Genomic DNA, 12,179 nt, shown 5'->3' with positions numbered 1-12,179 from the left:
TTTTAATATATTTTAGATGAAACTGGTATCCAATTTTGCAAATAAAATATTTCTTATAATTACCAATTTTTTCATTTTTAAAATTTTTATTAAAATTTAAGAAAAAATAAATAAATACATTAATAAGATTTTATTTACGAAATTGGGTACTAGTATTATTTTTTTTAAATCTAACATCTTCAAATATATCCCTTTCTTTTTCCTTTCTTTTTTAGAAATTCCCTGCCGAAAATGGTCGATTAAAACGGATTTTAAAAAATGTAATCCGAATCGATCGGGATTTCTGCACCAAAAATGAGGTATTAAAACCGATTGAAAATAGTCAAATCGAATTTAGTACGCTTCAGGCGAGATTAATGTTGGATGATATATCTCCACCTCAATCCGAAATTATACTGTTCGGGAGTCGACCTCGACGAGATCTCCCGAATCTTAAGAAACGCTCAGAGATGAGCGAAAAGCGGTGTGTAACGCGATTCCGTAGATCCGCTTAACAACTGAGTTTCAATTGCAGAAACACCAATTCAATAATTAATTGTGACTCATAATAACAGCAAATCCGACTTCAAAATGATCGGTGCAGAAATCCCGATCGATTCGGATTACATTTTTTTTTAATCCGTTTTAATCGAACATTTTCGGCAGGGAAGGTACGTTGATTGGTATTTAATTTTCTAACAATTGAGGTAAATATTAAAAACAAATTTATTCTATCACGTGACTTTTTAGACGATTGAATTTGAAGAAAACGATGCATTACAAACAAATGATTCGAGGGTACATATTTAATTAATAATTAATAATTTCTGCAATTTGACCACACATTGTTCTGAAAACATTAATGTATTTAATTTTATTATTGCAATTAACAATTTATTTTTTTACACACTGTTCAATTGAATCCATATCACTGTGTCTTTTTAGATTTCTAATTATGAAGAAAGCACCACTGATGTAGACAACCATATTTCAGAGGTATATTATAATTTCATCAATGCTTTCATCATGCATTGTTTTTTAAGTACTCATTTTATACTGTAATCAGTGTATCCCAAAAGATCCCAAAAGTCGTTTTTAAACGTTTATACATTGCGACATTTTTGTGTGAAGATAACTAACGTTTTTCAAGATTTTAAAGCCAAAAAGTTATTTTTTATTGTAATTAATTTTCATAATAAGCTTATAGTAAATGTTTAGTAGAAATATCAATCTGTTAAGAGTTTATAATTTGTATAATTGTTCTGTATATTTAGTTTTTGAAAAATTAATCTAATTAACCAAAAATTAACCTATATTAACCAATTTTTATACTTTGAAGAATCCACTGGTACATAAACGTGAAAATGAATCGAAATCTCGGCGTCATTTAATCAAAACCACTGCAACTATGAGTAGTAAAGTGTGTAATGATACGAAGGTATTGTGTAAAATATTTGTTTGAAAAAAAATATGATCCCTTATACCAAGAGAAAAATGTTTCTAATTCAAATACGAATGAAGGAGGCATTTACATCTTTAACGCAACAAATTTCATCATTCTTTTTTCGTTTAATACATAAATACATTCAATCGGAGTTCAAGGTGTTTGTATTTTGTTTGCGAGTACTTTGGTGAAAAAGATGTTCTAAAAAAAGGAAAAAATTATTGAAATTGTTGCAAATAACTGCACGGTATGTTTTTGAAAAAAGATTTTGCGTTGCTAATCGCAGCTTCCAAAAGGATATTTAAATAAACTACAAAAATCAAACAATAATCGGTTAAAAATGAAAGTAGCGATTTGCAAGAAAAAATTCATTGTGGCAAACATACAGCTCCATAAAATTCATTATAATTAAGACTAAATATATAACATAATATATAACAGAATAACTAGTAGACATTTTAAATAATTCGGTAGCCGTTGCCAAGATATTACTGGCACCAATTTAAAAAAAGAAGTTTCGAGAGATAAACGTGATTAAAACATACATCAAGTTCTTGTTTCAAATTTTGTATCTCTCTCTGGTAATTTTAAAATAACCGTCTTTAAATTTTCGAAGAAACTTTTTCTTGAAACTTTATACTTTTCGTAATGTGTAAAAAAAACAAAAAGGCATGTTTTCAAAATTTTTAGGTCTACATGCCCTCTTCAAATAATTTTCAAAATATATGGGAGGGATTATTACAGTAGTATATATAAATGTATTTATGATGCCGTTTTTGATTCAGTGATATTTGTCGCTGTTTTAATCTCATGTATTGATGAAAATTATTTTAACTCTCATACGTTTGGATACATTTTCCTCTCTGCATACATAGTACTACTATAATAGCAGTACAATATACATTTTTAACTTAAATTTTTGTACTCGTTTTTTGCAGTTAAAAGAAAAAAAATCGTTGCTTCCTGAAAAAATCTCGAAATTACAATCAAGGTTTGAAGAATTACAGGAACGCAATGACAAATTACGAAATGAACGTAAAGAAATAAAACAAAAGCTGGAGGAAGCAATGTCCGAGTTGACAAATGTAAGAAAACTAAACGAACGACTGCAAACGGTGTTGATCGATAAAACTAACGAATGCGAAGATAAGAAGTTGTGTATACATTATGCCTCTTTCTTGTCAGTTTATAAAAGTATCTGAAATTCTTGAAGTATAATAAATGCACTAATAAGTAATATTACATTCTGTATGGCTACCCAGATAGCACAGAAAGGCCAAAAGATATCTTAAAGATATATAAAAGACAATAAGACGTCTTTAAGTCATCTTTTTAGTTATCTTTTAGACATGTGTGCTGTCTGAGCAGAGTCTTGTACTTTTTTAAATTGTTATGGCTGTAGATAAAAATAACTAAAACATTTTAACTTTTACAGCAACGCTGAAAACCATATTGACTGCCAATATCAACATGCAGTATGAAAATAATTTTCCACCAATTGGGACAAGACAGTCTAATGGGATGGTAATGAGGCTTTTCTATGTATTATGTTATTTATAAAAATTGTTCGTCATGGTAATAAAAATTAATGTATGCACTACAGATCCACATTGGGCGAAACGAGTGGATTAGTGAAATTCACTATAACAGAGTGTGCAACTCGTCGAAAACTCCTCGCCAATTTGCAAGTAACATTATTTTCCCTGTTTTCGACAATGAATTGCTCATGACTAGCACCGTTACAGGATACACTAGTGCACGACACAGTGAAAAAAGACCATGCAATAAACTGGACGAAAAGAAACTGGGGGCTTGTGAAGGTAAAACGTGTTTAATTGTACAACGTATAATATTAATACAAATATATGTAAGAATGTAATGTTTAACTAAAGTATATTGTCATTTTTATTTTTGTTCAGATATATACAAGCATTGGATAAATAACACGTACAAAAAGAAATTTGCTAACGCTCCTCACAAAGACAATATTACGAGAGAATTATCGAAATTTTATTATTACGTGGGAAAAAAACTTGCTGATTTCAAGAAAAGTTCGCGTGAAAAAGTCACCGACGAAAATGCAAAAAAGCGACGACAAAACAGCGATAAAAACAAAAGCAAGAAAAGTAAAAGCAGCGAAGAGACTGACGAACGAAACGAGGAAGACGTAAATGTTGTTGAGGATGACGAAGATAGTCGTTTTTACGATTACTCGCCCGAAATTCATTCATCGTAATGGTCAGAAAAGTTTGTTCTTTTAACTATGTTATTCATTTATTATAAATTTAATTACTTTTTGTTTATATGAGTTTATTATAAGGTTTTACATTTATCATAAGTTTAATTACGTTTTGTTTATATGAGTTTATTATAAGATTTTTGTCGATTAAAAACCAAACAATACACTCAAATTAGGAGTATTTTTTTGTAAGTGTTATGCAGTTGAGAAAGAAATAAAGATTTGATTTTAAATAGCTTGATTGTGAAATCAATGTTTTGAAATCGTGGAAAATGGTGGAATTTCGAATAGCAACGGATTACTTTTGTCGTCCTCCGACAGATTCACATCGTATTAAAACCGATTTAATTGTAACTTATGAAATCGTATAATTTCGGATTTAGGTGGATGTATATCACCCAACATTAATCCGCCTGAAGCGTATTAAATTCGATTTGACTATTTTCAATCGGTTTTAATACCGTATTTTCGGTGCAGAAATCCCGATCGATACGGATTACTTTTTTTTTAATCCGATTTAATCGACCATTTTCGGCAGGGCAGGTTGGCTCGCTCGACCTTCGCCTCGTAGCGGCACCACCCGGAACTACGCGCGGACGCGCGAGCGCGTGGGCCGCCAAGTTGCGGGTCGCACTATTGTATCGCGGATTGTGCTTAATGTGACGACCTACGGCAACCACAATATCCATTCGATTATTCGTGTTTATTTAGATTGACAACAATATGGATTAGAATGTAATGATTTTAGATTGGAAATAATCCGCGAAAGCGATATTAAAACCGATTATAGTTTGTTCGGAATTAAAATCGATTACTTTTTAATCCGGGCGCCGATTGAACCGATTAAAACCGATTAAAACGGATTATGTTTTAATCGGTTTTAATCGACCATTTTCGGCAGGGTTCACTTATACACCGGAATTCATATTAGTAAACGAATTGTATCAAAATATAAATTATTCTAAAGAAAGTTGTCGCGACGAAAATCAAACAACTCCCCGAGACCTGATTTCTCAGTTAAAAGAACAATTGCCTGAAGAACACTTAAAAATAGATGAATACGCTAGATATTTAGATTCATAATTAATCAGCAATGCAAAATGTTCCATTAATTTTCGAATAATGAAACCTTTATATACTGATGAGTAAGTTCAAGCCATAATAAGTCGCATGCACGAGCAAATCTTAACTTTAATCGCTAGACTTATTACCGATTTTGTAGACGGCAATTTGGATATAGATCAACTAATTGCCCTGCTTGAAAACCCTGAAGACCCTCAAAATTGAATATATCTAATTGCGCATGCTCATATCCCTAGAATTAACATCCAGTAAAATTACTCTAGTAAAGGTTAGTTCCGTGCCTAACGTCATTCCCCTAGAATCCACCAGATTAGTCCTAGCTCTCGGCGTCCCTGGGGTATAGCCGGTGGAAGCAGGTTGCCCTATAAAAAATAGAGAGCTATCCTTTTCTCACTAACCGAAGTATAGTAAGAAAAGAGCATTGTCGAGACGTAACAAGCGCATAGATCGCCTGGAAATCTATAATATATGTTACGTGAACTATAGATTTTCAGGCGATCTATGCGCTCAATGCGTGAAACGGAACGCACCCATAATATATCTAGACCGAGTGTTGAGGAGTGGGGGTATAGATCTTAGAACATATATACCTGGAAGGGGAATTGTCTCGCTCGCACGTAGCATGACGAAAGAGAGCGCTATGCTACGTGCGAGCGAGAGAGAACGCAAGGGGTACGAAATAGAGTATGTCCTTTTCTACGTGCATCTTCACCCCCACTCCTTAAATAAAGGCAAACGCTCGGTCTAGATATACTATGTCTATGACTAAAGGTAACATTTCATGAGCAGTGAAAAGCAGCAGCAGTTTAGAAAGTAACTAGAATCGGTGACGTACTTCCGGCGCAAGTTTTTGAAGCTGTTTGAAGTTCATCCTGTTGAACAGCAAAGCAGTAAAAGCTGTGTTTTGGTTATATATGTACATATATTCTAAAGTATGGAATCACCAAAGGTAAGTTTGTAGGAACTATAATTATAAAAATAATTACTTATTCGGTTATATCTCAATTAATATCAAAATTGAGATTAACGATTTAAAACATTGCAGAAAACTTATTTCATGGGCAGCGCAGCAATTCTGTAAAATCACCAAACAATGCTAGTTAGTTACTAAACTGCTGCTGCTTTTCACTGCTCATGAAATGTTACCTTAAGGCCGGTATTCATAGTCAGTTCGTATTTCTAGACCGTCTTAAGTAATGTCTTAAGATGCTAATACGGCTCTGTGATTGGTTTAGGACATCTTAAGAATCCTTGTAAAACAAAATAAATTATTGTGTATAGTTTTGTAATCTTTATAATGTTGAGTACGATAAATAAAATAAATTTCTTTCTCTAATACAAAATAACATCTGCAAAAAAAAAATTTTTTCTTATCTATTATCCTCAAACAAAAGCATCTCGAGTAATTACAAATGATTTTTTTAATCTAGAAACAAAGACTTTATAAAGTTTTATGCGAGAATGTTATATATTACATAAGTATACTCATAGCGTTGACATCAATTTTAACAATACGCAGTAGCCTAAGAGAAAGTGTTCATCACCCTATCACTTTGAAAACTAGATTTTGAGTTCAAATTTTCTAAGATTTATTTTCTTTTTTAAATATTTATTTGTATTTATTAATATTTATTTATTATTAAAAAAAATAATGTATAATATTTAAACGTATAATATATTTAAATATAAATCCGATTATGTCGCGTTTGATGTCATATTTTAATTGCATAAATCTTATCAAACCATTAAAATTATTTTCAAATCGATAAAATACAAAATAAAAGTTTTAGTTTTTATTTTATGTTTATGTATTGTAAATAAGGAAAGATTCTCGCTTCTGAAGAGTCGTCGAAAGCGAGAGCGAGAATGAATGAAGAGCAAGCGAGATGACTAACATTAAAGAGTTCCGAAGTCTCTCTCGCGAGGCTTTTTTTATCTCTAACCTTTCATATATATACATATGTCATGTTACTATAGAAAATAAAAGTTTTGTATTTCGCAACTTAGCGTTTTGAAAATAATTGTAATGAATTAATGAGATTTTTACGATTAAAATGACACCAAACATGACATAAATCGAATAATTTTTCACTAAATAAATAATCAAAATTTTGATAACATGTTTAATTAAAAATTATCCACTTTATGTCATGTTTGGTGTCACTTTAATCGTAAAAATCTCATTAATTCATTACAATTATTTTCAAACCGCTAAGTTGCGAAATACAAAACTTTTATTTTCTATAGTAACATGACATATATATACAGGATGTCTCACAACCTCCGTACAATATTGTAATAGCGTATTCTAGAGGCAAAATGGAATAAAAAATTTTAATATAGAAATATCAAGGCTACAATAGTTTTTGAGTTATAAATGATCAAAGTTTGCCAATAATATTGCGTAGAATTCGCACCCTCAGGCTCGTAACTATATTTATATACGTACTGATCTGTCATCTGTTATTGCTGACAGATAAAATAAATAAATTTATTTCCACAAAACTTCTTTCATAGTCAGTTCTTATTTCAAGACCGTCTAAAGTAATGTCTTAGGCCGGTATTCATAGTCAGTTCTTATTTCAAGACCGTCTAAAGTAATGTCTTAGGCCGGTATTCATAGTCAGTTCTTATTTCAAGACCGTCTTAAGTAATGTCTTAAGATGCTAATACGGCTCTGTGATTGGTTTAGGACATCTTAAGATTATGCTTAAGACGGTCTTAAATATAAGAACTGACTATGAATACCGGCCTAAATTAGCTTACTAACTGGGCCTTCGGACTTGCGTCGCATGAGATTTCCGGTTGTATGAGAAAAAATGGCAGCGGTCCTGTGTGTGTGAAGCGAATCATTCGTGTGAGTTTTAAGAAAATCTTTTGTAAAGCAAAAATGCCGGCTTCTTGTTGCATCAAAAAGTGTCACAACAAAAAAAAAGGATGGTGTTAGTTTATTTAGGCAAGTTTCACATTTATAATAAATATATAAATATTTCACAAAAAATAAATAGCGGTTAATGCAATTTTATAGGTTATAGTAAAAATGAAATTTTTAATTTTTTAAATTCCCACTTAAAAGAAAAGACCATTTGAAGAAATGGCTTCAAAATATTAGAGACCTGAATTTTAAACCAAGAAAACTGGATGTTATTTGCTCTGCTCATTTTCAGCAAAAGGATTTTCTGAGTACACGTGCAAATGGTTTGCTTTTAAATTATAGTGCTGTTCCAACGATATTTCCCAGCACGCCAGGAAATGAATCTCCACAAATATCAATTGCATCAGAAAATTCAATCGCCAATCCGCCAACCAAATTCGCAGTACCAAAACATTCAAATTGTCGATCTTCCAACAACATCAGCAGATAATTTATTTGATTCTTCAATACCATTAACAAAACTGACAAATTTACTTCATTCACCGATAAAAGCCATATCATCATTAGATTTGTTTGATCATTCAACTTATTCAACATTTAATGTGGATTCGATTCAAATGACTGAAAGCGCAACAGACGAACTTCTTCTAAAGAAAGATTTGAAGAGAAAAGAAGTTTACCAGACTCGTACGAGGAGTCTATTAGAAAAGATAGACCAGCATTCCTCTGCTGCTTTGATTGATGATCTGCCAACTGTGGAAAATACCAATATGAATATCTCTGATACTATGGAGCATTCTAAAGTGAAAAAAATTAAAATAATGCATAGTAGTACATTCCATTTTAAAAATCAAGAAATCTCGCCAAGAAAGAAGAAAATGCAGAGAGAAATTAAAACATTGAAAGAAAAGTTAAGAAGAAAAGAAAAAAAAACTTGTTTCACTCCAAGATTTATTAAAACAATTAAGGTAATTTGATATATAAATGCTATATCCCAATTTACGTATACACTTGAGCACATTCAAAGTGTAATCGTATATTGGGTAATCGTATCCCTTATAAAAATTTCAGATAAAAACCTTTTCAAATATCGAATATAACACATAAATTCTGCATAGATTTTATGCAGTATTCAATTCATCTGATCGTGTTTTATCTGTAATTTTTATGGGTTGTCATATATACTTCAAATACCTATGAATATAATCGTTTGTTGAAACAAAATATACTAAATTACTGCGAGTGTGAGCAATTGTGTATATATAGTACACCTAAATAAATGAAATAATATACACAAATGGATGTTGAATTGTACATATATAATAAATAGACAGAAGAACCTTCTTGAAAATAATGGGTGTGAATTGATTGTTAAAAACTTCAATGGAATAGTTGGAGATTTATTCAAAAACGAATGGCAGAACCGTAACAAATCAAGAAAAGGATGCAGATATACGGACGAAATAAAAAAATTTGCATTAACGTTACATTTCTATTCGCCAAAAGCCTACAGCTACTGCAGGTAACTTAAACAAATTTATTTCTTGTGTTATACTGTTAGCGATTTCTGTTTTAGTTTTACGACGAAAGTGAATATTAAAAAAAGTGAATATTTTCAGATCACTTCTTCATTTACCACACGCCAGCAGCATAAGAAATTGGTTGTTTTCAATTAACGGGAAACCAGGATTTTAAAAAAATGTTTTTGAAGAGATTTCCAAATTTCCACCTCAATCACGAAACTGCAATCTGATCTTTGATTCGATGGCAATACGGAAACAACTTATATGGGACAAATCGAAAGAAAAATTCGTTGGGACGTGCGATTACGGCAATGACATTACAATCGAAGATTCAGAAACATATGCATCCGAAGTTTTAGTGTTTATGCTGGTTTCATTGAGCGGAAAGTTGAAATGGCCCGTTCAGAAAATTTCTGATAAAAAAAAAATTGATAATGTATACAATACTAGTTGATCTAAAAAATAACGGAGGATTGGTATATGCATCACATGATGTATATAAGATTGTTTGCAGTACCGAAAAGGAATTCTCTTTTTTAATAGGAGATAGCCGTACACAGATTCCAAAAAGAGGTGCATACAATGAAATTGTTACTCGAATAACAAGAAAATTTGTATTAAATACTGATATATTTCCATTAGATAATAGATGCTTTGACGGATTAGAAGTTGGAGTAGACACTCCACATCGTGTTCAACTAATAACTGCTATAATATTATGTCTAAGGAATAAATTGTCTAAGGAAAATACTCCAATCAGTCAACGCCATCGACAAAACTTATTTTATTTTGTAATAATTAAATTAATTAATAATAAATTAATTTTTAACTTTTTATTATAAATATATATATATAAAAAAAATTGATAATGTATACAATACTAGTTGATCTAAAAAATAACGGAGGATTGGTATATGCATCACATGATGTATATAAGATTGTTTGCAGTACCGAAAAGGAATTCTCTTTTTTAATAGGAGATAGCCGTACACAGATTCCAAAAAGAGGTGCATACAATGAAATTGTTACTCGAATAACAAGAAAATTTGTATTAAATACTGATATATTTCCATTAGATAATAGATGCTTTGACGGATTAGAAGTTGGAGTAGACACTCCACATTGTGTTCAACTAATAACTGCTATAATATTATGTCTAAGGAATAAATTGTCTAAGAAAAATACTCCAATCAGTCAACGCCATCGATTGACAAAACTTATTTTATTTCGTAATAATTAAATTAATTAATAATAAATTAATTTTTAACTTCCCAGACAGCACAAGGATGTCCTTATGATGTTAATTCAGAGCGTTTTAATATATGTATGTTTTTAAATTAAATATTGTTAAAATATTGTTAAAATATGGTTAAAATATTATTAAATATTGTTTATCACATTTAAATGGGTTTTTTGATTAATCAACAATTAAAATAACTATTATTTTAGTAATTTACACTTATTTTAGTAATTTATATTTAATTTGTTAAATCTAAACAGTAATTATTAAAAAACTTTGTTAAATATTACACGCAATAATTATTTTAAATGTGGCGGCGACGGCCATTTTTTCTCATACATTGGGGCCGTGTTTCGATATTCACTGCCAGTACTGAAAATCTATAGTATATGTGACGTAAACTATAAATTTTCAGTACTGGCAGTGAATATCGGAACACGGCCTGGAATCCTATCGGACGCAAACCATGCCATTGTTATCGTGACAAGTTAGCAATCTAGTTTAGTATAGACATCTGTGACATCCCTGCCGAAAATGGTCGATTAAAACGGATTTAAAAAAATGTAATCCGAATCGATCGGGATTTCTGCACCGAAAATGCGGTATTAAAACCGATTGAAAATAGTCAAATCGAATTTAGTACGCTTCAGGCAGGTTAATATTGGGTGATATACATCCACCTCAATCCGAAATTATACGATTTCATAAAGTTATAATTAAACCTGTTTTAATGCAATTGAATTGAAATTTACCACAGTCAATCCATAGGTAAAACAGAGAAAATCGTAACGTAACAAAAGCATACTACGTTACGATTTTGTTTGTGCGTTGACTGAAGTTTAAGATTACGTACGAGTTTAGGTTTAGGTTTAGAATCAGTACTTAACGTAACGTAATGCATTACGGAAAAGCTTGGGCGGTGGCCCTAAGACGGTCTTAAATATAAGAACTGACTATGAATACCGGCCAGAGAGAAGCCTGAGAGGGACCACGCCGCCGTTTTTCCTGTAACGCTTTCTCTAGTCGGTACAGTGGCGCTAACTGGATCCATTTTAGAGCCGGCGGAACTACGTGGCCGGATCCACTTTTCGGTGCCATGGTAAAACCTTAGAACATATATAAATGAAAGGGGAATGCCTATTGTTCTCGAAAGAAAAACATGTCCGGAGGAAATGAGAAAGAAAATCATAGTTGCCTCTCTCTTGTGAGTAACTGCTCAAAAGTGCGCATGCACGGTGTTGCCGGTTTGGCCCAATGAAAAATAAGGTCACATTAGTCACATGTGTGTGTACACAAAAATATGTATATCTACAGACACGATGCTTGTATGTGTCAGTAAATGGCGGCATGCGTACTTTCGAGTAGTTACTCACAAGAGAGAGGCAACTATGATTTTCTTTCTCACTTCCTTCGAACACTTTTCAGCCTGCTATTCCTCTTCCATTTATATGTATATGTTCTAAGGGTAAAACGGTCGATTGGTGCATGTCCGTGCTAGATCCACAATTATGGATCTAGCATGGACATACATTAATCGGCCGTTTTAATCAAAAATACAAAAATATTATGGATTTATTAATATTTTTTGTTAGCTGCGCGTGATTTTTTTTATTTGAATACATATTATGGACGATATATGTGTTATTATTGAAATTATTATAATTATTTTATATCATCTAATGTAAAATATATGTATAATATATATTATATAATATATGTTATTACCCAGACAGCACAAAACATCCTCAGGATCATCCTGAATATGTCCAGAATAGTTCAGGACATTTGTAGGATGT

The 12,179-nt window shown here is 31.6% G+C and overlaps 1 protein-coding gene and 2 long non-coding RNA genes across 4 annotated transcripts; all 3 read left to right on the top strand.

The window, feature by feature from the left end:
- Positions 1-2,154: 2,154 nt before the first annotated feature.
- LOC115233223 lies at positions 2,155-3,857 on the top strand. Of its 2 annotated transcripts, none has more exons than XM_029803537.1 (4): positions 2,155-2,508; positions 2,859-2,947; positions 3,027-3,243; positions 3,343-3,857. In XM_029803537.1, exons 2-4 carry the CDS (start codon positions 2,894-2,896, stop codon positions 3,657-3,659), a joined length of 588 nt encoding a protein of 195 aa, XP_029659397.1. In that variant the 5' UTR covers positions 2,155-2,508; positions 2,859-2,893; the 3' UTR covers positions 3,660-3,857. The 2 variants fall into 2 exon arrangements, with proteins under 2 accessions (XP_029659397.1, XP_029659398.1); XM_029803538.1 differs by having other exon boundaries at positions 2,155-2,576.
- A 4,877-nt stretch (positions 3,858-8,734) lies between these two features.
- On the top strand, positions 8,735-9,891 carry LOC115233227. The gene is made up of 2 exons (XR_003883747.1): positions 8,735-9,142; positions 9,240-9,891. It is a non-coding gene; the product is annotated as an uncharacterized LOC115233227 (long non-coding RNA).
- A 122-nt stretch (positions 9,892-10,013) lies between these two features.
- Positions 10,014-10,327, top strand: LOC115233228. The gene is made up of 2 exons (XR_003883748.1): positions 10,014-10,150; positions 10,220-10,327. It is a non-coding gene; the product is annotated as an uncharacterized LOC115233228 (long non-coding RNA).
- The last annotated feature ends 1,852 nt before the right edge of the window (positions 10,328-12,179 follow it).

This window comes from Formica exsecta, unplaced genomic scaffold (assembly GCF_003651465.1).
Source record: "Formica exsecta isolate Colony F162 unplaced genomic scaffold, ASM365146v1 scaffold164, whole genome shotgun sequence".
Lineage (NCBI taxonomy): Eukaryota > Metazoa > Arthropoda > Insecta > Hymenoptera > Formicidae > Formica > Formica exsecta.
This window is presented reverse-complemented; position numbering and strand designations above follow the sequence as displayed.